This window comes from Chrysochloris asiatica, unplaced genomic scaffold, assembly GCF_000296735.1.
Source record: "Chrysochloris asiatica unplaced genomic scaffold, ChrAsi1.0 scaffold00038, whole genome shotgun sequence".
NCBI classification, from domain to species: Eukaryota; Metazoa; Chordata; class Mammalia; order Afrosoricida; family Chrysochloridae; genus Chrysochloris; species Chrysochloris asiatica.
The window spans coordinates 8,702,556-8,729,590 of record NW_006408556.1 but is presented as its reverse complement, the minus strand read 5'-3'; the positions used below and the strand labels follow the sequence as shown (position 1 = coordinate 8,729,590).

General features: G+C 39.5%; 1 protein-coding gene across 2 annotated transcripts in view; it reads right to left on the bottom strand.

Moving 5' to 3' along the window:
* Window positions 1-27,035, bottom strand: part of DNAH8 (dynein, axonemal, heavy chain 8) — a 391,134-nt gene that overhangs the window by 161,561 nt on the left and 202,538 nt on the right. For both annotated transcript variants that reach the window (XM_006860428.1, XM_006860427.1), the window contains 9 exons: window positions 24,378-24,591; window positions 21,305-21,414; window positions 18,246-18,409; window positions 16,787-16,979; window positions 13,967-14,089; window positions 11,927-12,057; window positions 8,015-8,168; window positions 4,926-5,090; window positions 2,457-2,683 (listed from right to left, as the gene is read on the bottom strand). In XM_006860428.1, the coding sequence (XP_006860490.1) occupies window positions 2,457-2,683; window positions 4,926-5,090; window positions 8,015-8,168; window positions 11,927-12,057; window positions 13,967-14,089; window positions 16,787-16,979; window positions 18,246-18,409; window positions 21,305-21,414; window positions 24,378-24,591 (1,481 nt within the window). The remainder of the gene's footprint in view (window positions 1-2,456; window positions 2,684-4,925; window positions 5,091-8,014; window positions 8,169-11,926; window positions 12,058-13,966; window positions 14,090-16,786; window positions 16,980-18,245; window positions 18,410-21,304; window positions 21,415-24,377; window positions 24,592-27,035) is intronic.

The following is a 27,035-nucleotide window of genomic DNA, read 5'->3' as shown; positions in this document are numbered from 1 at the left end:
TCCCATAATATTACATAAATCTGTCATTATCTATCTGGATTTGGACAGATTTGTTCTTGCTAAGTCATAAGTGTCAACATATAAACTTGTTTTGATGAAAGAATTTTTCTATTTAAAAAATTTCTGTTTAAAAAAATAGATATTCTTTTTATGTTTATTGTATTGGTGTATCCATAAACCATTTCAATAAAGATGGTCTTTCTTCCTATTGTAAAATTAGTATAGTACTGTAAAGTGATTCTCTTATCAGAAGGGCAGGAATTGTGACTGGCTTACATAGCTGTGAGCTAGAAAACAGTAGTAAGACCCTGTCTGGTGGGGCTTAGGGTCTTCGATTGACCATCACTCTGGGCTCCTACTTCTTCATCTGGAAAATTTAGGAGATTTTCTGCCCTACACCTCACAGGATTTTATGAGTATTGTTGTTGTTGTGAAGTACCGTTGAGTCGATTCCGACCCATAGCAGCCCTGTATAGGTGACCTTGATCCACCAACCTTGCAGTTCAAACGGCTTTGCAGTCTGGCACATTAACCCACAGAGCCACACCAGGACTCCACTTTATGAGTATTAAAGGTAATATATGTGAATGTATTCTGTAAATGTTAATTTTTGCTGTGATCCATCTTCATACATCTGATGTTGTCGTTGTTGTTAAGTGCCCTTGAGTCAGTTTTGACTGATAGCGACCCTGTATGAGATTTCCAAGGAGCAGCAGGTGAGCTTGAACCGCCAACCTTGTGGCTCAAGCCGACTTTGCAATTCAGCACACTAACCCACAGCACCACACCAGGAACCAGTCTTTTCCCCAAGTCACTGGGTTTTCAAGTCAGGAAACATAGCCACACTTGATTCAAACGTTCTAATCTACTACGGGCTTGATTATAGTAGTTATATTTAACCATAGAAATAGATGTTTTAAAGACAATTTTATAGAGAAGAAACTCAGATGAAAGAAGAGCTCTTCACATACTATAAAGCTATCCTTATCTTTTACATGTTTTTTTTTTTTTTTCCCAATTTTGGAGTTCTGAATAAATTTTTTAATTTCTTAAAGCTTTATGGACATCTTGCTGTTAAGTGCCATTGAGTTGGTTTCTGTTCCTAGTGACCCTGTATGGATTTGCAAGACTTTAAATCTTCATGGGAGCAGAAAGCCACGTCTTTCTCCTGCTTATGGACTTGGGCATACTCATATATATGATTATACTTACAGAGTTATATACATATCACATTCCAAATAAAGCTCGGATATTTAAGAGGATATGAAATGTTTAGAAAACATGCCAATATTAAAAAGAAAAGAAAGAAGCAGGCTTCTGTAGCTATATGAAGGTAAAAACTTATTCCATCAGCAAGAGAAATTCAAGTTAGGTAGAAATACAGTCTTCTCAACAGTAAAAATTAATACACACTGATTTACTGAGAGAACTGAGAGAGTATCTAGAATCCTCCAGGAGGTTTTAAGAAAAGGAAATGGTCAAGGATAGACAAACTTTTGATAAAAGTGCTACCTAGAGTCTCTATGCAGAAAAATATTCTTTCAAGAGGTTTTGGTACCCACCGATAGAGGAGTCTGTGGGTGAAGTTCATCCATTAACTTTAAGGGGAGAGCCCACTGCCCTGGAGATCAATGTCATCTCCAGCTTAATCTATATTTGTCAGCTTAAAAGTATGACACATATGCTTTGGGTGGGGGGTTTGTTGTTGTTCTGTGCCGTGAAGTCAGTTCAGACTCAAAGCGCCCCTGCATAGGGTTTCCGAGGCTGTAAAAATGACAGGAGCAGAAAGCCTCATCTTTCTCCCGTGGAACAGCTGGTAGTTTCGAACTGATGATCTTGTGGCTTGCAGCCTGATTCGTAACCACTATGCTACCAGAGCTCCTTTGGGTGTGGGGGTAGAGGCAGTAAACTTTGGAACTGTCAACATTGGCTTTCCAGATAATGAGCACCATCTCATCACTGATTGTTAGTGAGTGTATTTTCCAACCATTGTTTGGCATGAAAACATCAAGACTTAAGTAACTGCAAAACTACAAAAACTCAATGTTCCCTTAACATAAGGCAATAAAGAAATGTTAAAACTGTGTACTTCTTTAATTACAATGAATAATACATTTAAATAAGAGCTAATTTTAAACCATTTTTAATGAATTGGTTAAGTCATTTTCAAAACAAAATTAAGCAAAGGAAATAAAGTGACTCATTAAGCATCTGCTGCTTTGAGTCCTGGAGGGGGAAGAGGTATTTAAGTGTGGACACTAGTTAATTTTTAAATCTAGTTGATTTATCATCTTTTCAGTGCATAATCACCAGATAAAATCAAAGCAAGAAAAATCTAAGTGCAGCTGGGACTCAGTGTTCGGTCAGCACAAATCTTTGAGTCTCCACATCTAATGTCTCTTCAGAGTGAATTTTGAGGCTCTGTGTAACCCTGGTGTTTATGCGATGTCACTTACCTTTGGAAATAATTCTCACAGTTCTCTGAAACCATGTCATGGAAGAGGCCCATGGTTTCTACAACTTGCTTTTTAATTTCACTAGAACATACAATATTATAGCCTGATAAGATATAGGAGGCTACCGCCACCAGAGCCTCCTTTGGCCAGCGACTAAACCAGTCCATAGTGCAACCTGAGATCAAACCAGGAAACTTCAAAGAACGGGCGCGGAACTTCTCACCAACCTATGGGCGGTAAAGTCAAAAGGCAGCAGAAACACACAGGGGTTATAAATTGGCTAGATAGTGAAAGCCTCCTGTTAGGTTTATACATTTTGAGGCAACAGCGTTACATCACAAATATTTTTTTAAACCATCTTCTTGGGTTGCATTAATCTATAAAGTCCAGATGAAGGGAAAAAAGACTTTCTTCCCTTCATCTGGACTTTATATGTTAATTTATTCTCTTCCTTGTTCTAAAACTACAACTGCATTCTTTGGTTTGATTTTAGGGATATTTTTGAAGAGGAAATTGGAAAAACTAGAACCCTACTATACCGAGGTGACCAGGATAATGAAAAGCCCGGCCACAATGACAACTGGGAACAAGAGAAGGAACAGGAGATATTGGATCCGGAAGGAAACAGCTTGAGGAGCGCTACTAGAGGCTGTCTCAAAACACTGGAAAGCTTTGGGTGGTCAAGGGATCAGATTCACTTCACAAAACCAAAGAGGGAAAGTACAGGGAGGTTACATCAAATTCACTATAAAGAAAAATAAAACAAAAACTATTTCAAGCCATTGCCATCAAGTTGATTCCAATTTACAGGAGTCCTGGTGTGGCTCTCTGGGTTAATGCTCCAGACTGCAAAGTCATTTGAATTGCAAGGTTGGAGGTTCAAGCCCACCAGTTGCTCCTCGGAAACCCTGTATAGGGTCACTATGGGTCGGATCCAACTCGATGGCACTTAACAACAACAACAATTGGACAGTAAAATTGTGCCACAGGGTTTTCAAGACCGTAAGTCTTCATGGGGACTCCAAGTGTGGCACTGTAGGATAAATGCTAGACTGCAAACCGCAAAGTCAGCCATTCAAACCCACGAGTTGTTATTGGAAGCCCTTCACAGGGTCGCTATGAGTCAGAACCAACTCAATGGCACTCAACAACAACAAAGTCTTTATGGAAGCCAACTTAACTGCTACACCTTTCTCCCACTCAGTGGCTGATGGGATCAAACAACCAATCTTTTAGTAAGTAGCCGAGCACTTCACCACTATGCCACCAGAGCTCCTTTCTGGCAATTAGACTATCTAAAAGTTATGCAGGCTGGCTTGTAAGTTAGAGAGCAGGACTGTCTCTCAGACCTTTCTGTGTCCATGGAAATGTATGACATCCTATTCTTTTCAGTACACTAGCCACCAGCCGCTTGTGGCCATTGAAACTTCAACAAATGAAGCCAGTGGGGCCTAGGAACTGAACTTGTACTTTGATTTAATTTGTTTTGGACTGCAGATGGCTTGGGTTTCTTTTATTTTATTTCTTAAGCTTTTATTGTGAATTGAGTGGAAGTTTACAGAGCAGATCATCAGTTTTACATTCCACAAATCATACACCTTGTTTCATTACAATGGTTATAATCCCCTCCATGTACCATCAGTTAACAGTATTCCTCTCTATTCATTTTAGCTCTCTTTTTTAAACACTCAGGCATATATAATAATTTATACCACCACAGGGCACACTCTGCAAGTCTGCCTCCTGGCTGCCAGCTCTCAGTCCCTCTTCCCATGAATCTAGAGTCCTCAGCTGCTCCCTCTCTCCATGTCCTCATCTCTGCCTACATCTCTGGTGTCGCTGCTTCTCTGGATAAGGTCTCGCATTCCACTTGTGCTCTTCTCCCTTGATGGTCCTAGGGTCCTCTGTTTCTGGACTGTTAAGATTAACTACTCTTTGATTTAATTTTAATTAATTATAATTTAAATAGCAAAATATGGCTAATGGCTACTATATGGAATGGCACAGTGAGCTAGAAAATAACACTCCCCCTATCAGAGACATTGTAGATAGTAGAGCTATACTGGAGGCATACCTGGACATGATCATACCACCCATCAAAAACCAATCTGTATTTCTAGGTAACTAATTAACATTGTAAGCTGTGCAACCATTTCTAATCATTGTTGTTGCTAAGTGCCACTGAGTCAGTTCTGACTCATAGCAACCCTGTATAGGGTTCAAATCGACCTTGCAATCCAGCGCCTTAACCGGCAGAGACACACCAGGACTATTTTAAATCATGACACTTTGGTATAAGATCTTGGTAAGTGGAATCTGGTGGCAGAGCTATATTAACTATTATAATTTAATGTTACAAATGTTAGCTTCTGAGAAGATCATCTCGTCGAAAAAGGTAAACAATCTAAATATACTTAAATATTTTTTTAAAAACAAAACTCCTAGGTATAAATAAAATAAAGAACTCACTGGAGAAAAGCAGAGAACAACATGCAAGTTCCTTCTTGATCTTGAAATGAAATATTCGTACAGATTATCAAAGGTAGGGGGATGGCGAGGCAGCTCCTTTTTCATCACCGATATCAGACTTTGAGTGATTTCATCCATCTCATCCCGAGCAAACAAATTGGAGATCTTTGAGGAAAAGACAAGAAAGTACATTGTATTTTAGGAGTCCTTCAGTCACTTCACTGCCAAAGTCTGGTCCTTTTTTTTTTTTTTTTTTTAACTTATACATCATCTTTTAAAAGTTTTTCTTTCTTCATCGCCATTGTAAAATCCCTGCTTTGCTAGAGATTACCAAAAGTGCAACTTTCTATTGAACTGCTTGATCAAGACCAAATTATTATTCCCTTTGCTCAAATAACTATCACCAAAAAGCCATCTTCTCTACCACTTCAATCACCTCTTTAAATTGTCCAGTGCTCCCTTCTGTTCTTCTACTCATAGTAAAGGTCCTCAACATTGGCTCCAACTATTTTGTGTACAATAAAGCATAAATATACACCACTGTGCAGAAAAGAGTTAACAAGGCACGCCTAATCCTGGTGTGGCGCCATAGGATAAGCACTCAACCTCAAGATCCGTTTGAACCACAAGGTCAATGGTTCAAACTCAGCAGCCGCTCCTCAGAAACCCTATACAGGGTCGCTATGAGTAGGAACTGACTCGACAGCATTTAATAACAACAATCTTGACCAGGGTGTGCTGGCAGAGCTGGCCATTGGCATCTGGGAACTTGCTTTTGGGACTGTTTCCTCCATTACTCATGGATAAGGTTGTTCTGCTCTGCCTGCACTGTATCTACAAATCATGTGATCTATAATGAGCACCAACTTTCCTTCTGGCAATATGGACTTTTGTTAGCTGTGGCTAGGCAGGCAGGGAGTACGAGATCAACCAAACCAAACTCACTGCCATCAAGCAGGTTCCAAATCCTAGTGACCCTGTGGGTACAACTGCCCCTTAAAAGTAGCTTGGCAAAAAAAAAAATAATAAAATAAATAGGTTGTCAATTATCATCATACTTGCAATTATTAGTGTTCACAGCTCAACATGAGCCAATCCCCATTCAACAAACTAGTAGAAAGAACTTTAAAAAACCAAACCCATTGCCACTGAGTTGATTCTAAGTCACAGTGATCCCCATAGGATAGAGTAGAACTAACTGCCCAGTAGGGTTCCCAAAGTTGTAATCTTTACTGAAGCACACTGCCACATCTTTCTCCCAGTACAGAGTGGCTGGTAGGTTCAAACCACTGACCTTTCGGTTATCAGTCAAGCATTGAACCACTATGACACCAGGGTTCCTTTGAATACAAGACCAGTCTCCAATGAAACCACTGGGCCCTGAGTCTCAAACACAGAGCAACGCAGCACACATGTCACTACGTTTCCTTATGGAGCTCTGTATGGGCCCTTCAGAGGGAGCTTAGGAAGCCTGCACATTGACTCCTCCAGGACCATTTGATGTGCTTTCTTCTTTCCTGTCCCTGCTGTATAGCTTTACTGAGCTGTTGGAAAAGATCACAGCCATGAGTACAACTATACGAGTCTCAAGAGCCCTTCTAATGCAGCACCAAAAGAGTGAGTGCTCATGCACAGTGATAATAGTTCTAACATTCTATACTTCTCTCTACTGTTGTTGTTGTTTAGTGCTGTCAAGTCAGTTCTGACTCATACTGACCCTGTATAGGGTTCCCAAGGAGGCGCTGGTGAGTTCGAACAGCTGTCCTTAAGGTTCAAACCTACCTTGCAGGCCAGTGCTTATCCTACAGTGCCAAACCAGAACTCTTCCTCTCTACTAGAGATAGATTATATTGTTGTTAGCTACCATAAAGTTGGCTCCCAACTCATAGTGACTTGACACACAACAGAACGAAACACTGCCTGTTCTTGCACTATCCATATGTTCAGTGGTAAGCAGGACCATGGTGATCCATAGAGTTTTCATTGACTGGTTTTGGAATTAGATTGTCAAGTCTTACTTCCTAATCCATCTTCGTCTGAAAGCTCCACTGAAATCTTTCAACATCATGACAACAGCAATGTACCACTTACAGATGGAGGCTACATTTGAGGTGCATTGGCCTGGTATTAAACCAAGGTTTCCCACATGGAAGGTAAGAAGTCTACCACTGAACCATCATTGCTGTTGTTGTTGTTAGGTGCCATCCAGTCAGTACCGACTCATAGCAACCTTACGCACAACAGAATGAAACACTGCCTAGTCCTGCACCAACCTCACAACTGTTGCCAAACTCGCATCCAGTGATGCTGCCACTTTGTCAGTCCATCTCACTGGGAGTCTTCCTCTTTTTCTCCGACCCTCTATCTTACCAAACATATCCTTCTCTAGCAACTGGTCCCTCCTGACAATATGTCCAAAGTATGAGAGATGAAGTTTGGCCATCCTGGACTCCAAGGAGTGCTCTGGCTGCACTTCTTACAACACAGATCTATTGGTTCTTTTGGCAGCCCACGGCACTTTCAATATTCTCCTCCAACACCATTACTAAAAAGCATCAATTCTTCTACGGTCTTCCTTATTCACTGTCCAGCTTTCGCATGCATATGATGTTTTTGAAAATACCATGGGTTGGGTCAGGAGCACCTAAGTCCTCAAGCTGACATCTTTGTTCTTCAACACTTTAAAAAGGTCTTGTGCAGCAGATTTGCCTAATGCAATATGTCATTTGATTTCTTGACTGCTGCTTCTGTGAGTGTTGATAGTTGTGATTGTTGATCTGAGAAGAATGAAGTCCTTGACAACTTCAGTCTTAGATACAGGTAAATATTTTGCTTTTCCCAGGATCAATTAGACAATTTGAGAAGCAAATAGGAACAATATTTGAAATTGACCAGAGCAAAATATCTAAAAGTAGGTGACATTAATTTCATAGGATCTTCAAAAAACTCACCACATCTCATGTATAAATGTTTCCTAAAAGCAAAAGTAGGTGCTAGCTGGCCCCACTTCTGAAGGGTTGCTGCTTTTTCTATTCAAATATGACTTAAAAATTTGAATATGCAGTTTTTCCCTATTTTTTGTAACATACCTCCCCTGAAGATAGCAAGTTGTTAAGATATTCTAGAAATGCCTCATCTTTTATTTCGTTGTCAGTAAAGATAAAGGTGATGCCTTTTCCATCAGCACCAGCAACTTTGTACAGAAATTTTAAGTCGTCTGTTAGATTACTCACATTATAAGACCTTAAAAAAAAATGGTAGGAACTTTAAAATTATAAAACAGTCATAATTTATCTTAGGACACAATAATACCCATAATAATTACAGCACAATCTGTACCGGGGTACCCCAGTGACCTGAGTCATGGTATTTTCAATAACCTCATTTGCATGTGAAAGTTGGCCAGTGACTAAGGAAGACCATAGAAGAATTGAAGCATCTGAGTTATAGTGTTGGAGAAGAATACTGAAAGTACCATGGACTGCCAGAAGAACCAACAAATCTGTCTCGAAAGAAGTACAGTCAGAATGTTCCTTAGAAGCAAGGCTGGAGAGACTTCATCTCTCATACGATGAATATATTATGAGGAGGAACCAGAGCCTGGAGAAGAACGTCACGTTTGGTAAAGTGGAGGGTCAGTAAAAAAAAGAGGAAGACCCCCAACGAGATGGATTGGCACAGTGAGTGGAAGCAGCAATGGTTCAAACATAGCAACAATAGTGAGGATGGCACAGGAATGGGCGGTGTGTCATCCTGTTGCATGGAGTATCGCTATGAATCGGTGCCAACCACAAAACACTTCAACAAGAACAACTCCCAAAGACTGTAAGCCAAAGTGCCGGCTAGAAAACACACAGATTAGAGTTGAATACCTATGTTTCCTTTCAAACAACTATGTTTTATTTAACTCGAGAAGTGAGAAATGGGACACGTACCAGAAGTGATTTGTGAGAAGTAGTTGAGAACAGAGAAACACATCATTTTAGTCCATGCCATTGACAGTTCTCACCACTAGATTTTGCCCAAGTGAATATAAGGACAATATCTGAATGTTACCTGATGAATTTGGATTGGTGAAAATTCAATTGTTAATAAAATTAAGGATAAATTATATACAGCAGCAAGCTGCATAGCTCATTAAATGCTTAGCTACAGAGGAAACCTAAGGAAAATGATACATGTGGAACGGATTATTAAAATTTCATAATTATGGGGTTACAATTATGAAAGGCAAGATCTTGGTCTTTGTCTTTCTGCTTACTCTGTTTCCTACCTCAGGGTCACAAACTCAAAATACCTACAGGTACATGTACAAACTTTAATACCTATAGGGATCAATTAGGTAATGCCAACGAGTGAAACAGGACTGCTGAATTGTCCTATCAAAGGATGCATCTGATGTTTAACTCCAGTCAGTTGGCAATGTAAACCCCTATGTTGCGAGATTTTCCAATTACTTCAAGGAAAGTCAAAAATGTTTTTTGCGAAGTCTTCTAATGTTTTAATGCTGATAATTTTAAATGTAGGCTTAATATTTTATTGAATTGTTGTTATCATTAAGATTGTTGTTGTTGTTTATTTGTATAGGGTTTCCCAGGAGGAGCTGGTGGATTTGAATCACCAACTTTGTGGTTCAAACCGACCTTGTAGTCCAGTGCAACACCAGGACTCCTTTTACTGGATTACTCCCTAGGTATTTGATATTTTTAAAAATATTCTTATAAATTGCATCTTACTAAATTTTGATTTTCTATTTGTTTGGTAGTGTGTGGATTCCTGGTGTGGCACTGTGGCTTAATGCACTTGACTCCAAAGTCAGTTTGAACAGTAAGGTTGGCCATTCAAGCTCACCAGGCAGTCCTCAGAAACCCTATACAGGGTCACTATGGGTTGGAACTGACTCAATGACACTAAACAACATAACAGAGTAGGGTGTGGTGGGAGGCAATTTAAAAGGTGATGTCAAGTTTACATGGCAACAGAGTTAAGCAGTCAAGACAATCTTGAAGAAGAAAAACAATTTGAAAAGCATATACTACCTGACATCATGACCTATTTAAGAACTACAGTGTGTAATGGCATTAAGATAGATGAGCTAGTAAAGCACACTCATGTCACATACACAATCAGCTGATCTATAACAAAAGTCACACATGACGTGTCAGATGAAAAATGACCTTTTCAGCTCATGGAGCTGTGTCAACTAGATGCCTATATTAAAAATAATAACCTACCTAACAGCTGCCTCACATTTTCCAAGAAGTAAATTATAGGTAGGTTAAAGTTCTAAATATGAAAATGCTAAACTGTGGTTGTAAATGTGAAAGAAACCATTGTAAAATGTCTTTATGGACTTGAGATAAACAGTTCTTAAACAAAACACAAAGAGCACTAAACATAAAGAAAAAGTGATAGCTTCGTTGACATTATGAATCTATTTTACAGAAGATACTTTAAGAAGTGAAAAGGTAAACCAACAACTGAGAAAAGAAATTGTCACAACCAAATTGAAAAAAACAAATGAGTAACGGATTTGAAGAGATACATAACAAAAGAGGCTATCCAAGCGGCCAATGACGAGAAGTGAAAAAATGCTCAACATCATTGGCTACCTGGGGAACACCAGCTGAAACCACAACTAGATACTACTACACACCCACTAGAATCGATCACATGAAAAAGACTCACGACACCAAAGGTGGGCAAGGATGTGGACTAATCGAAATGCTCACATACTGTTGGTGAACGTGTACACTGATTCATCCACTTTGGAAAAGTATTTTGTAGACACATAGACATACACATGCATGCCTCCCGATACCAGCAATGCTACCTCTAGGAGTATGCCCTGATATGTACAAGAGTTTTCACAGTAGCTCTACTACATTACCGTTGTTAGGTATCATTGAGTTGGTTGTAACTCATAGCCACTCTATGTACAATAGAATGAAACTTCGCCTGTCCTGTGCCATCCTCACAATTGTTGCTATGTTTGAGCCCATTGTTACTACCACTGTGTAAATTCAGGGAGTGTGGTGGCTCTGTAGGATAAGCACTGGACTACAAACCACGAGGTTGGTGGTTCAAGCCCACTAGCCGTTCCACATGAGAGAGATGAGACATTCTGCTCCCACAAAGATCTACTGCCATAGAAACCCTATACAGGGTTGTTATGAGTCAGAACCAACTCTGTGATACTTAACAACACATGTGTAAATTCAACTCATTTTCTTGTTCACTGACCATCTAATTTGCCCAGCATGATGCATTCTCCAGGGGCTTGTCCCTCTTGATAAAGGCACGAGATTAGGTCTTGGCATCCTTGCTTCTAAGGAACATTCCATCCTTGTTACATAACTCATCATCATTGAGTCAATTCAACTCACAGCAACCCTATGCTCTTGCTGTTGTTCGCCATCAAGTCAGCTCCGATTCATAGCTACCCCATATAGGGTTTCTGAGAGCAGCTGGTGGGTTTGAACAGTTGACCTTGTGGTGACCAGTCTAGTGTTTATACTACAGCGACCCACCGGGACTCAATAATCTTGTAGGATAAGGTAAAATTGTTCCTTAGAGTTTCTGAGACTGCAAATCTTTACAAGAGCAGACAGTCTGAGCTTTCTCTGGAGAAGCTACTGGTGGTTTTGAACCTCCAACCTTGCAATAGGTGTACTTAATTTGGGACACTCATATTTATGTACTCATATATGTCCTGGTGTGGTGCTGTGGGTTAAAGCACAGGACTGCAAAGTCATTTGAACTGCAAAGTTGGCAGTTCAAGCTCACCAGCTGCTCCTTGGAAACCCTATGCAGGGTCACTATGGGTCAGAACCGACTCGATGGCACTTAATAACAATAACATATGTCCTTATATGTTATATTTCAATACAAAATTTGCATTAAAATCTATTAAATTGCTATATAAAAAATTTGGAAAGTAAACATTTAACTTCAGAAAAATTAACTATGAAAAAACACAGTTGCATTTTATTTCAGCCTACCTGGTTAATGTAATCTGGAATATTTGATAACCAGCTATAAAAGAGGCCAACCTAGAAAGGCTCTGTTTTCCTGAGCCACCAACACCCACCAGCAATGCATTTCCACATGATGTTCGAATTATGCGAGAAATCTGTTTCAAAACAAAATAGTATTTATTTGAAAACACGATTCAAATGTCTATATTTTCTTGCACTAAATGGGCCCAAGGTTTGGCTATATGTATGTTTACTTGAATTAGTATATCTCAGAATTGTCAAAATGAACAAAACCAAAGTTTCACACTGATTTATTTAATTTGAATTACTTCCTTGATCATCTCTATTTACATCATGAAAAACAAGAACAAATTGACTTTACCGTCTCTGATTTCAATGTTATCCTTTGTGTGTGTGCATGTGCTGTGTGATTTTATTGTTTCTGAACTCATTGTATAGTGGAGCTATTCTTTCCAACCTGCAGAAGATGTAAGAAGAAAGTTTAGAATCGTTTTCTTATTCATCAGCATAGCACACTGAATCATGTAGACACCTAGCGTTACAACAAAGACTACCTCCATCATCTCTCTACCATTGAAAACAATTTTTTTTTTAAAGTACCAAACTTCTACTTATAATGGTTGAGAGAGAGTGACATTTGTAGAAAAAAGACTTAAACAGCCTGTAGTTTTGTGAATTGCTTCCTTGAAAGTATGGCTGACATTTGGTTCAACTCTTATAGACCAGTTACAGACACTGCCCAAAAAAGCTGTCTTTTACATTAATGCTGATTAGAAAGAAAGCCTAGATGGGTCATAAATCCATTATCACCACTAAAAAGCATGTTTTTAAAAGGCAAGTTTTACATATGGTAATACCTTGGTACAAATTAATGATAAATATGTTCTAAAATATATCAAAGCACTAGTGTTTTTGCACCAAAGATGATGTTCCAGGTCCCCGAGACCTAGCCACAGTTCTCAATAATTACTTGTTGAATGGATGGCTGGATGTGAAAAGAACTTTAGGGCATCTGAATATTCACCAACTTTGCAGCAAACCACCATGTTAATAAATCAAGGACTGATAGTTTCTTCTTTACCAAACCTTCCTACTCTGTGATCTCTATTCCTGGAGAAACTCCTCTGATACCAATCAACTGTTCAAAAAAACAACTGCTTTCTGCAACTCTTCAGATTTAAATCAAACCATGGTCATTTACCGTGCTGTCTCCAGTTGGCTTCTATTTTTCCTTCAGTCTTATACACCCCACAGAGTCCTGGTGTGGCAGTACCAGATAGACACTGGACTGCTAACCACAAGGTTGGTGGTTCAAACCTACCAGCCGCACCTCAGAAATCCTATGTAAGATCACTATGAGTTGGAATTGACCTGACAGCACTAACAACAATGTACACCCCTGTACAGCAAGTTCCTGACTGGTGCAAACAGCTAGCATTCGCCGCTGCTAACCAAACGGCTGGAAGTTCAAGTCATCTCAGAGGCACCTTGGAAGAAAGATCTGGTGATCTACCTCTGGAAAACTATCCATTGAAAACTTTATGGGGCACAGTTCTTCTCTGATACACTTGGCATTGTCGTGAGTCAGAAATGACTCTACAGAGACTGATAAACTGGTCATGCATCCCTGTTACTATTTTCCCATCAGTTGGTCCATAATCTGTAAGCCAACCATGAGAGCGACATTTTTAAAGCATCAACTTCATAGTTAAACAGGATCCCTGTAATATCAAAATGTAATGGCATCTTTCTTCTCAGCTTACATTCCGGGATAGTAAACCTCTTTAATAAAGACTGTCAAAAGCTCTGAACACACAAGCCATCTATTTGTCCTTAAAAGATATTTGCTGTCATGCAGATGGATTCAAATAAAGGGTTTCCATTAAGCCTCTGCTTTCTGACAGTGAGCGGAGTCAATCTATGGACATTCTTCTATAAGCTACCTGGTTAAGTATTTATCCTCTCAAAAACTTTATCTGTGAAATTTACTAAGCTTCTACACAATCTGTTTGGATCAATAAATAAATAGTCAATAGTTAGAACCTTAATAAGATGAGTCATTGCATCTTTAAAAAACACCAGATCAAGAGATGTTCCTCTAATGAATTCATTAAACTGTCTCTGGTAAAACTGAAGTTTTTCGCACAGGAATTCAAAGGTTGGTACCTGTTGGGTGAGAAAGGAAAAAAAAAAAAAGTATTAATTAAGATCCAAATATTGATGAAAGAAGCCATTGTAACGGAATTCAAAAGTAATTCTGGAAAGGAACAGAGCACCCTAGGACCATTAAAGGAGAAGGACACAAGTGGAATGGGGGACCCTATCCAGAGAAGCAGCAACACCAGAGATGAAGGCAGAGATGAGGACTTGAAGAGAGAGAGTTCATGGAAAGAGAAAGGCTGTGTGCTGGCAGCCAGGTGCTGGTGGGCAGGAGGCAGGCTTGCAGAATGTGTCCTTTGGTTGTTTAAATAATTATATATCCCTGAGTGTTTTTGTGTACATCCTCCTTGCCAAATAAAAAAATAAAGGAAATAGAAGCAAATACTGTTAAATGATGATGCACAGAAGAGATTGTAATCATTGCAATGAAATGATGAATGTAAAACTGATATTCTTATCAGTTTTGTGTAACTTATCAGTCAATTCACAATAAAAACTTAAAACAAAAAGTAATTCTGAAAAGAAAAAAACCTATGGATTTCCAGAGATTTGCCACCTATTAATCTACTTTGAATTATTTCCATTTTCAGAGGCCTGAAACCCAACCACACTAATTAGAAGATTCTAATATAAAGTCACCTCCATTCTTTCAAGAACCCCAGCACCAACTTCTATCTATGGTAATTCATGTTGGTATGTGACAAATATTTGTTGTCTTTGATTTGCTTTGGAAAAAATGCAATGCACATGTTTTGCATTTTTTAATGTAGTCAAATACAGAAGCCCTTGTTATCCTGAAGTAAATAATCATCTACTTTCTTTGTGTATTGTTTCCTCCTATTTAATTCTTTGATCTCCTTGTACTTTAGAATTGCTTTGTTATGTCACCCAGTTAATAAAATCCCTTTGGAATCTTGTTACTAATTTCATGAAATCTATGATGTAGTGGGAGTCCCAGTGTGGTGCCGTAGGATAAGCACTGGACTGCTAACGACAAAGGTCGCTGGTTCAAACCCACCAATGGCTCCTTGGAAACCCTATATAGGGTGGTTATGCACCGACAGCAGTGGGTTAAGTATCAGGCTGCCAACTACAAGACTGGCAGTTCAAGCCCACCAGGGAGAAAACCGAAGCTGCCCCTGCTGCCGAGATTCACACTCTTGGAAGCCTTCTGGAGCAGTTCTCTCTCTAGAGCCACTAAGTTGGATTCGACTCGACGGCAGTAGGTTTTGTTTTATTTCAGTTTGGGTTTATCTATTAATTTAGGAAGAATGATGCATTGTCATTTAGTCAAGTACCATCACATTTATTCCTAGATATTTTCCATTATGGTTGCCGTTGAGTGAAATACTCCATTGTTGTATTTTCTATCTTGTGATTGTTGGCAAAGAGTAATGGTTATAACAAACCCTGTCAGTAAGGGGCCAGATACTCAAAGGGTTTGGTTTCGTAGTTCACATGTGCTCTGCCCCAGCTACTCAGCATTGCCATTGCAGCACGAAAAGCAGTCACAGACAATATACAGACAAATGAGGGGAGGTGAGATTCCAGTAAAACTTCACATGTGGACATGGGCCTTTGAATTTCATAATTTTCATGTGTTACATGGTATTATTTTTCTTTGCATTTTTGCTAACCATTTGAATATGTTTAAAAAAAAAAACCTTCTTAGCTCACAGATCCAACAAAAACAGGTGGTAGGCTAGACTTGACCCATGGATTGGAATTGGTCAACCCCTAGTATACAAACCCAAACCTGTTACCATTGAGGGAATTCCGACTCAGAGTAGAACTGCCCAGAGGGTTTTCAAGACTGCAATCTTTACAGAAGCAGACTGTCACATTTTTTCCTATGACCTGTGGGCTTGAACAGCCATTCTTTTTGTTTATCAGCGGAGAACTTTAACCACTGCACCACTAGGGCTTCTTACTCTTGGTATATACCAAAAACAAAACCTACTGCCAGCGAGCTCATTCCTACTCATAGTGACCCTATACAGGGTTTCTGTGGCTGTAAATCTTTGTGGGAGCAAACCGTTTTATCATTCTATCACAAAGTGGCTGGTGGCTTTGAGCATCAACCTTGCAGTTAGCAGTCCAGTGCTTATCCTACAGGGCCACCAGGGCTCCTTACCCTTGGTTATGCAGGATGGCTACTGAGATTTGTATTTATTTAATGCTTGGCCATCTTACTAAGCTCTAATTAGTTAAAATAGGTATTCAGGGCTCTTAGATTTATATAAGTAAGTAACCATTTGCTGTTGTTTTGGACTGTTAGCGACCCTGTATAGGGTTTCTGAGGAGTAGTTAATGAGTTTGAACCGTCGACACTGCGATTCAAACCAACCTTGCAATCCAGCGCATTAACCCCCAGCGCCACATCAGGATACTATTTTGATTTTCATTTATGTGATAATTGTGCCTGTTTTCTTTTCCTCGTTTTATTGCATTGCCTAGGACTTCTGAAGCAGTTTTAAGTAAAAGTGGTTACAATGGGCAGACTTGTCTTATCCTTGACCTGAATGAGATTCTGTTAAGTTTCACTGAAAGAAGTCTTTTACTTGGTCCATGACACAAAAGAACTTAGAAGCTACAGCAATCCCCTGGTAGGTCCAGACAAGGGGGGGTAAGGGACAACTATCTCGTTAGATGAGTGGGCCAAAAAAAACTTTTTTTTTTTTTTTTAAGGATGAAAATAAATACCAATTCATAGACTTTGGGAACTTCAAACACAGTATCTTCAGGTTCATCACCCGTTGGTTCAGGCATATCGTGGAGAAAATCTACAAAGTATGGCTCAGGAAGAATATAGGATGCCATTTCTGCGCTGACGTTTTCTTCAATAGCACGTGAAAAGTGTGAATTAAACCACTGTTCATCTTCAGTAGTTATAAATCTGAAATCAAAATGTTCTAGTAAAATTGCAAACTTCGGCTGCATCTTCTAACTGCACATATGCCTTCAGCCTCCCTCCACCCACTATCAATCCTTGCCTCATCCTTCCCTCCCCTCAGGATGGAGAAGCAATATATTCTGCTTTTTTGACCAGGAGATAACTCCATCCAAGGTAATCAGTCACAGCATTAACAGTATTGTTGAGTTGTTTTAAAGTGTTGGTAAGTCGGTTCTGACCCATAGTGACCCTGTATAGGATTTCTGAAGAGCAGTTGGTGAGCTTGAACTGCCGACCTTGCGGTTCAAACTGACTTTGCCGTCCAGCACATTAACCCACAGTGCCACACCAGGATTCCAATAATAGTATTCCTCATAGAAAATACAGATAAATCACTTAGGTAAGGTCAAAGATCTCAAAGATTGCAATGGAAATGCAGAGGTGACATTCAGTAGGGGGTTGTTGTTGCTAAGGGCCATTGAGTCGGTTCTGACTCACAGTGGCCCTGTAGGAGCGACTGGTAGGTGTGAGGCACCAACCTTGCAGTTAGTAGTCAAGTGCTTATCCTACAGAGCCACATCAGGAGTCCTCTTTCTGGATGTGTAGGTAGACAAGTGTATGGCATGCAGGGCCTTTTCATACTTACACAATATCAGAGAAGGAGGAGAGGACAAAGGCCAAATGTGGTGATGGGCTGCTAACCCCAAGGCCAGCAATTTTAACTCATCAGCAGTTTTGTCTGAGTCCATAAAGATTTACAGAGTCAGAAAACATAAGGGCTAATTCTTCTCTGTCCTATAGGGTCACCATGAGTCAGGATCAACCCAATGTCAGGAGAAGTGGGTGCTAGATACTTTACAACCTGGTAAGGCTGGCACTCGCATCCACATCTTATAGACAGGGAAGCTGAGGCTCAGAGAAGACAGCTGAACTTAGGCACAGTCTCTACACAGAGGTAATAATATTTCTAATCCTACAAAACTAATATCTGCCTCTGAATTTCACCCATTCTCCAAAGATGTGGTGACTTACAAAGATGTACTGCTGCGGTCACTCAGAGAATAGATTAAGAACTGAGCTTCTAACTTCAAAGACAGCAGTTCGAATCTACCAGTTGCTCCGTGGGAGAACGATGAGGCTTTCTGCTCCCATAAAGATTTACAGCCTCAGAATGTAAATATAGGTTCATAATGAGTCAGAACCCACTCGGTGGCACGCAGTCACTGCCACCACCATGGTATGTTTAAACTCAAATGCTCTAATACACACCTGTCTGCAATTACCCTGTTGCATTCATGCTTAAAAAGTGACAGAAGAGTAGAGACTGAATCGCACTCCTCAGCTTTAATCACTAGCATTCCTTGCCAAATTCGGGAAAGATCTCGAAGATTGAAGATGTAATGAAATTTGGAAGGAGTTGGCAACATCTTTAACTAAGGACAAAAACAAGAAAGAAATTAATACAATTGAGTTTTACATGCTAAAACTAAAAGTGCAACTGCTTCTAGAACTATTTTGCTTCACAAATCCTGTCTTACACAAAAATAGACAGGGTAAATAAACCAAGGTTAAGTTGTATATTTTTGCCACAGAGCTAATAAAAAAAATGCATTGTAAATAAGCCAACAGAAAATTTAAAAGATCGTAAGCCCTTGAATAGGATTGATTCAAGAATAATGTACAATGACATTTGTACTAACGCTGGTTGGTTGGCTTTGAACAGGTCACTTCCTCTCAGTTCTTGACAACTATGGAATTATGAGAATAGTGACCCCTGCCATTCCATGGGAGAAAATTGTGGCAGTGCTTTCTGTAAAGATTACAATTTTGGAAAGCTATAAGGCGACTGGTTATAGGGTCACTATGAGTCAAAATTGACTTGATGACAATGGATTTGGTTTTTGATTTGGTAATTATTATTAACTTTACTAGTGTATATGATGGTAAGTGGTTACGAATTGGGCTGCAAACCTTAAGGTCAGCAGTTCGAAACTACCAGCTGTTCCGCAGGAGTAAGATGAGGTGTTCTGCTCCTGTAAAGATTTACAGCCTCGGAAACCCTGTACAGGGTCGCTATGAGTCGGAATCGACTCGACAGCACTTAACAACAACAATGATAGTAAGTAAAAACGTATTGCTATCAGGGAAGAACATGCTCAGCATTACTCAAGCTGAAAGAATTGAAGAAAAAATCCTTGACTTGAAATACATAAGGCTTCTATGGGCAAAGTATTGAATGGTATAGGAAGGTTGGAAAGAAGAAGGAAGGTATATACTGAGTCACTGTACCAAAAAGAAATGGTCAATGTTCAAGCATCTCAAGATGATCAAGAACCAATGTTAATGAAGGAAGAAGTCCAAGTTGTACTGAAGACATTGATGAAAAACAAGGCTCCAAGATTTGACGGAATACAAATTGAACTCTTTCAATAAACTGATACAGCACTGGAGGCACTCACTCATCTATACCAAGAATTTTGGAAGACAGCCACCTGACCAACCTATTAGAAGCGATCCATATTTGTGCTTATTCCAAAGAGGTGTGACCCAACAAAATATGAAAATGATTGAACATTTATCATTAATATCACATACAAGTAAAATTTTGCTGAAAGTAGTTTAAAAATGATAGCAGCAGTATGCTGACAGAGAACTGCCATAAATTTAAGCCAAATTCAGAAGAGGACATGGAACTAGGAATATCATTGCTGATATCAGATAGGTTTTGGCTGAAAGCAGAGAATACCAGAAACATGTTTACTTGTGCTTCAACTACTATACAGGGTCACTATGAGTCGGAATCGACTTAATGGCATTTAACAACAACATAAGTAACAACAAAAATGACATAAAAGAAAACCAAGAGTAAAGGATGTCTTTGAAGCTCAGGGAACAAAATATTTAGAGGGAAGGAGTAGATCATGTATGTCAAATGTTGCTGCAAATAAAAGGAAGAAGAAAAATCAACCTTTGGACTTGACAAGATTGAGGTCATGGTAACACTGAGGAGAATAATGGGAATGCAAGCCTGTGTAAAATGGGCTGAAGAAGAAAGGGAGGGAGTAGAGCAGGTAAACATTCACATAACAAAAGAAGCTTGAATGGAGAGACTCCCTGAAGATCAATGCTTTTCAGACAAATATGCATATAAGCATCAAACCCAATAATAGGCCCACTCAGAAACAGATGGAGCTTACTGAAGAAAATTACCTCAGATACTCAGACCCTGCCATTCATTCACCCATCCATCCAACAGAGATTGAGTTTAAGAAAGTGGCTAGATAGTATGGGCAAAGATCCTGTGTTGGCATGGACCAGATCCCCATTCAAGGACCTTGTCACTGTAAGAGGCTGCGCGGAAGAGCATTACATAAGAAACACCCCATTCCTCTTCTGATAATTTTTTATCTAGGACTCCTTCAGACCCCCGTGGGAATCTGAAGCCTGGTACACTTCAGGGGTCAGTGTCCACTCAGATGTGTGCAATTGGCCTGATGAATGCAGAGTGGACTACAACAACAAATCCTTATTACCGTCACCACTTTTTGGCACCACTCACCCTGTTTTTATGGGAGACCTCCACTTACTTGTCTTCCCACAAGTGCTGCCTGAGTCATCTGGAGCCGGTCATAGATACGCTCGCCTTTATTTAAAGCACTGACTTACTGATTAGAACCGAAGCTATTTTGTTAAGAACAAAACACTTGTTGCCCTCCAGTCAATTCTGCATGTGCTACAGAGCTGAATTGCTCCATAGGGTTTTCTTAGCTGTGATCTTTATAAAAACAGAATACCATGACTTGCTTCTGCAGTGCTACTGGCTGGGTTCAAACCACCAACCTTCAAGCTAATAGTTGAGTCCAAACCATTTGTGCCACTCCAGGAGCTTTGAAACGAACACTTCCATTCATTTAACTAATTCACGCTCCAACTTGGAAAAACATATGTGTTAGACTCCCAAGACTTGGTTAGCTAGGAAGATCTGGAAATCCATGTGTTCTCTCAGTTCACAAACATTTACTGAAGTTCTGATGTGGTTTGGGTGAGGAGACAGATCAGAGCAACAAGTGGAAAAGAAATGTTCTTGTTTCAGCAAAATTCTACTTTATCTTGGACATCTTGTCAAGTTTACAGCAACATCTCATACACATTGAAAACCTCATTCAGTGAAACTATTTGCTCCCTGGAAGGGAAAGGTGTCATAAATCTAGTTGGACTCATAATTTGTCTTTTCCAAAAAAGCACAACCTCCCCTTTATGATGTTGTGATGACCAGTGAGCCGTGAGGCAAGAACAAGGCTGAGTTATAATCGTTGACCATTCTGTACCTTAGTCCATTGCCATAACACTCTGCCTGCTGAGACCAAATTCACAATCATCTCACATACTTCAGGTTTGAAGTTTCTACAAGGATCGAAGTATCCACAGCCAATTAGCCCTGGAAAATAAACAAGATAGAAGATACAAGCTTACTAACAGATTACAAGGTACATGTTTATCACCAGTGAATAATAAGTCATTACAAGACCTGGATGATCTTGTAATTACTAAGGCTGGGTGACCTCAAGAAAGTCTCTCAAGGGACCAGCTAAGACAGAAAACCAGCAGTAGGGCTGGCAAAGCATACTATGCAGTGATAAACATTTTATGTGTTCACTCAGTTAATCCCCCCAACAGCCTATGAGAAAGTATATGAGGTAGATACTATTCCCATTCATTATGGATTATTGAAAAAAAACCCTAACAAAGGAGAATAGTATCTCCAAAAATATATGCTGAAAGAGGGGTTGTGTGCTGATGACCAGGGGGCAGGCTTGCAAGGTATACCCTTTGGTTGGCTGATGATGCATGGAGGGGATTGTAACCATGGTAATGAAATACGATAGGATGATATACGATAGGATGAATGTAAAGCTAATGTTCTCCCATGTAAACTATCACATAATTCACAATAAAATATTTATATATAGCTGAAGTCTTAACTAGTGTACCTGTGAATGTAAAATAAAATCTTCTCTGGAAATAGTCTTCGAAAGTTATCAAGAGGTCATAGTGGAGTAGGAGGGGTCCTAATCCTATATAACTGGTGTCTTTATAAAAAATGCACATATATATACATATATATACAGAGAAAGGCATGGAAGACAGATGCAAGCCAAGAAACACCATGGGTTTCTGAGAACTGCCAGAAGCTAGGGGGAGAAACCAGGACCAGCGAATTCAGGAGGAATCCACCACAATGACTTGGATCCTGAATCAGACTTCTCCAAAACTATGATAATCCGTAACTTGCTTTTCCGTATAGCTTCATCACATATGTTTTTGAACTTTAACTTCTGATTTTTAATGTCACGGCACCATATTACATATTCCTCTGTGACTTGCTTCTCTCACTCAACACTTCATTTCTGGGCTTCATCCATGTGGACGCATGTAACTGTGTTCATTCATACCCAGTATTACATTGTGTGCCATGGCATTACAATGGATTTATCTAACTTTACCAGCAATTTGGGTTACTTCAAGGTTTTTGTTATCATGAACATTGCCCTAAGGACATTCTTGTGGTAAGTGTTCTGATGCACATATGCAAAAGCCAACTACAAGTGGAGCAAGGATCTAAATGTGAAAGCAAGACTACAAAATGTTCTGAAGAAAACGTAGGAAAACATATGAATGCCTCTGAGTTGGAATGAATTTCTTAAACAAGACTCAGAAAATTGCTGAGAAATGTATTAAAAATGAGTATATACCTAGAAGCGAGACTACAGAGGGGTGCACATATATGTGGCTTTAATCGCAACAATCCAAAGACTTTGTAGCAATTTACACTCCCACCAGTAGGGGATAAGAGTCTCAGTGGCTTCCCATTCTCAACACTGCTTGATTTTGTCAGAAAAGTCTTTTCGTTTTGCAAGTATGTTGTTAAGTGCCGTCGAGTTGTTTCCAACCCATAGCGACCCTGTATAGGGTTTCCAAGGAGCGGCTGGTGAGCTTGAACCACCAACTTTGCAGTTCAAACAACTTTGCAGTCTGACGCATTAATCCGCAGCGCATACTGGGTATAAAATGGCATCTCAAAACAAAACAAAACGAAACAAAATGGCATCTCCTTGCATTTTTAATTTGTGGTTTCCTGAATATTTAATGACGTTTATCATCTTTGCATTTGCTTTTTGGCCATTTTGTTTTCTCCCTTTAAAGTGCATGGATTTTTGCCTATTTTAATAGAGGACTGTTGCTTTTCTCTGAATATTCAGAATGCTAATCTTTATTAAGGAACCCTGGTAGCTCTGTAGGATAAGCATTGGACTGCAGTTCAAACCTACCAGTTGCTCCAAGGGAGAAAGACTAGACTCTTTGCTCCCATAAAAATGTACAGTCTCAGAAACCCTATATAGGGTTGCTGTGAGTCAGAATTGGCTCAAAGGCAAATGGGTTGATTCGTTTGTTTTTAATCTTTTATATGTTCAGTTTTTTTCTTCCAGTTTATGGTTGTCTTCTCGCTCATTCTTTCAATGATTTGTTTATTTTAAAATGGAAATGTATCAATTGTTTCCCTTGAAGGCTTGCGCTTTCTGAATCTTGTTTAAGAAACCCTTTCATATCCTGAGACCATTCAGATTTTCTCCTGTATTTTCTTCCAAATGTTTTATAGCTTAATCTATTGGCAGCTAATTTTGTGCTTAATGTGTGATATGAATCCAATTTCAACTTTTTTCCCACAGGAATTATTAATTATCCCAGCACCATTTATTGAAAGTCTGTTCTTTATCTCTTGATCTTCAGTACTGTCTATATCAAATATAATTAATGTCATAGATGCATACGTAGACTGTAGCGTAGTAGATTACGACCTGGGTTGCTAACCGAAAGGTCAGCAATTTCAATCTATCAGTAGCTCCATCAAAGAAAGATGAGGCTTCCTGCTACCTTAAACATTTATAGCCTCAGAAATCCTATGGTACACCAACACCACCATAGATGTGTGGGTCTGTTTCTCTTTTATTTGATGGTATAATTTATGTGAGCTTCAGTTTGGTGTCTAAAATCTCATTTTCATTAACACATCAGAGACTACCTTTGACTTGCTGTAATATAGTGTTAACTTATCATCGTTCTGATATCATTCATGAGCCCACACTTCTCTGACTAACCACAAGAAAAAAGCTAACATTCAAAGGTTCTCGTATCTCTAATGCCAGTCATCACCTGCGTCTAAGAATAGGCTGGAAGCCAGAGTCTACATCATATTTACTCCCTTTTCTCTGGTGTTTAGCTCTCCATTTCAAATACTTAGTCTTTATTTCAGATGTGGCCATTTGATGTTTTAAAGTTGTGCATGTCTTATATCCATTATGTAAGGCAATAAAAAAAATTAAAAACCAAAAATAATCATACCAAAAATCTTGTCGATTGAAGCATTTGAAGGCAATGTGCAATTAAACACAGTAAATTGTCTTTTTAAACGTTGTGGAATATCATTCCGACCACCTCCCGGGTGGATCATTGCCGCTATGAGTTGCACATCAACAATCGTAGTGAAGTCTCCAGGCTTATCCAAGCTATACATTCCTTCCATCTCCATCATCTGCCGCACAATCTCATTAGTTATCTGCATGGTGTAGAATAATAGTGGATTAGCATATCATCACCACATTTCCATGGAACCACTGCCATTGAGTCGATTACTACTCCGTCTTAGAGGGTTGCCAAGGCTACCATCTTTATGGAATCCTTCTCTTGCTGAACGGCTGGTGCATTCAAACTGCCAACCATTAGGTCCAACTGCCAACCTTTAAGCCAAACACTTAACGACTATACCACCAAGATTCAGGTATATTGCTGCTGATGAGTGTTTAACTCATAGCAATCCTGAGTAGGGTTTCTGAGGAGTGGCTTGTCAGTTTGAACTGCTGACCTTATGGTCAGCAAGCCAGGGCTGATCGTACAGTGCACACCAAGGTTCAGGTATAAGGGATCTATAAACACATACACAGAGATGCACTTATTAATAATTGAGTCACAGTTATAGCCTCCTTTTTCTGTCTGTGGTCATTTCTCCTGCAGAATCACTGCCAACTTTTCAGTTAGCATTTCAGCCTTTTGTCATCAGCAGTCGTTAACATACCAATCACCCACAACCATTGTCATCCAGTTGATTCCAACTCATAGCAACCCCATGGGACAGAATGGTGTTGTTGTTAAGTGCCGTTGAGTTGGTTCTGACCTATAGTGACCCTGTAATAGAGTTTCTGAAGAGCTGCAGGTGAGCTTGAACCACTTACCTTACAGTTCAAACTGACTTTGCAGTTCAGCGCATTAACCCACAGTGCCACACCAGGAACCCTAGAAGGCTGTAATATTTTATTTATTTTAATGTTATCCCAAGGCTATAACCTAAACAGTAGCAGAGAGCCTTATATTTCTCCTACAGACTAGCTGGCGAGTTTAAACTTCCAACCTTCTGACTGACCTTGTACCAACATGGCTCCTTACATTCACACATGTTGTTGTTGTCGTTAAGTGCCATCGAGTTGGGTCAGAGCCTTAGTGAACCTGCATAGTGTTTCCAAGGAGCAACTGCTGGGTTTGAACCAACAACCTTGCAGTTAGCAGTCCAGTGCTTATCTTACAGTACCACACCAGGACTCCATACATAGCTCCTATTAAGTAGTAAGGATGGAATTTGAAGAAAATATCAACTCCCATCAATGGAGTGTTTGTGAACGCCAATGATCACCTTAAAAACAATTTGATTTAAATGATGGTTAATTTTATGTGCAAACTTTACTAGGCTATAGTTTTCCATGGTTTAGCCAAGCATTAGTCTAATTGCTGTTCAATAATGTCATTAAATATCACCAATCTTCCAGTTGAAAAGTGAGATTCCTTAGGATGTGTTCTGTCTTCAGACTATAAATAGATACATTGGCAGAGCTCTCATTCTTTTTCTCTCTCTCTTCACTTTGTATTCTTTCTGATGCCTGACCTATGGATCTTGGGATGCCTGCAGAAGTCTCTAGCCTACTGTCTGACCTATAGATTTTGGGTTTGACAGCCCCCACAATGATGTGAGAACATTCCTTCAAGTAAATATCTACATGAAGACATAGATAGATATATATATAGGAGTCCTGGTGTGGTGCTGTGAGTTAATGCGCTAAACAGCAAAGTCGGTTTGAACTACAGGGTTGGTGGTTCAAACTCACCAGCTGCTCATTCTGTTTCTCTAGAGAATCCTGACTAAGACACACTCTAAACCATGTTAATCATGTCTACTTCAGGTTCAGTGTACTCTGTACCTCAATGATAAAGCTAATTATTCAATAAATTTAGATGGCTAAGTTAACAGGATATTTGATACAATTACAACAGTACTCAGATTTAATACAGAAAGTATCTCTATAGCTAGCTTTCATGCTCAGCACTGAATACTTCAAAATGTGGGATGGTTTCGAGCAGACCATGGGTTGGGTTCAGTCTTGAGCTTTCAACACCATGTAACTGAACTCGCTGATTTAAATTGTCATGTCCTCATCTCATCATCTCTGCCACCTCTAACACTATTTATGCTACCTCCTTGAAACATGTTCCTCTCTTGGTTTCAGAGGTGCCGTTCTTTCCAGGTTCATCGTGTGCCTCCTAGGTTGCTTTTTCTCAGTCTCCTTTCCAAACCAATCTTTCTCCACCCAACATGTCACTGTTCTCCAGGGTTCCATCCTTGGCCCTTTCCTCTTCTCACTACTCCAGGGAATGGCATCTCAATCTACACCATAAAGAATTTAAATTTTTAATCTGAAATCTAAAGAAACTTAAAATGTCTAAATCTCACTTTGGAGTCTTCTAAGCTTATCAAGCTTTGAAGAGCAGAGATGTCAGCTTGAGGACTAAGGTGCGCCTGACCCAGGCCATTGTGTTTTCAATAGCCTCATATGGATGCGAAAGCTGGACAGTGAATAAGGAAGATCGTAGAAGAATTGATGCCTTTGAGTTGTGGTGTTGGAGGAGAATACTGAAAGTGCCATGGACTGCCAAAAGAACCAACAGATCTGTTTT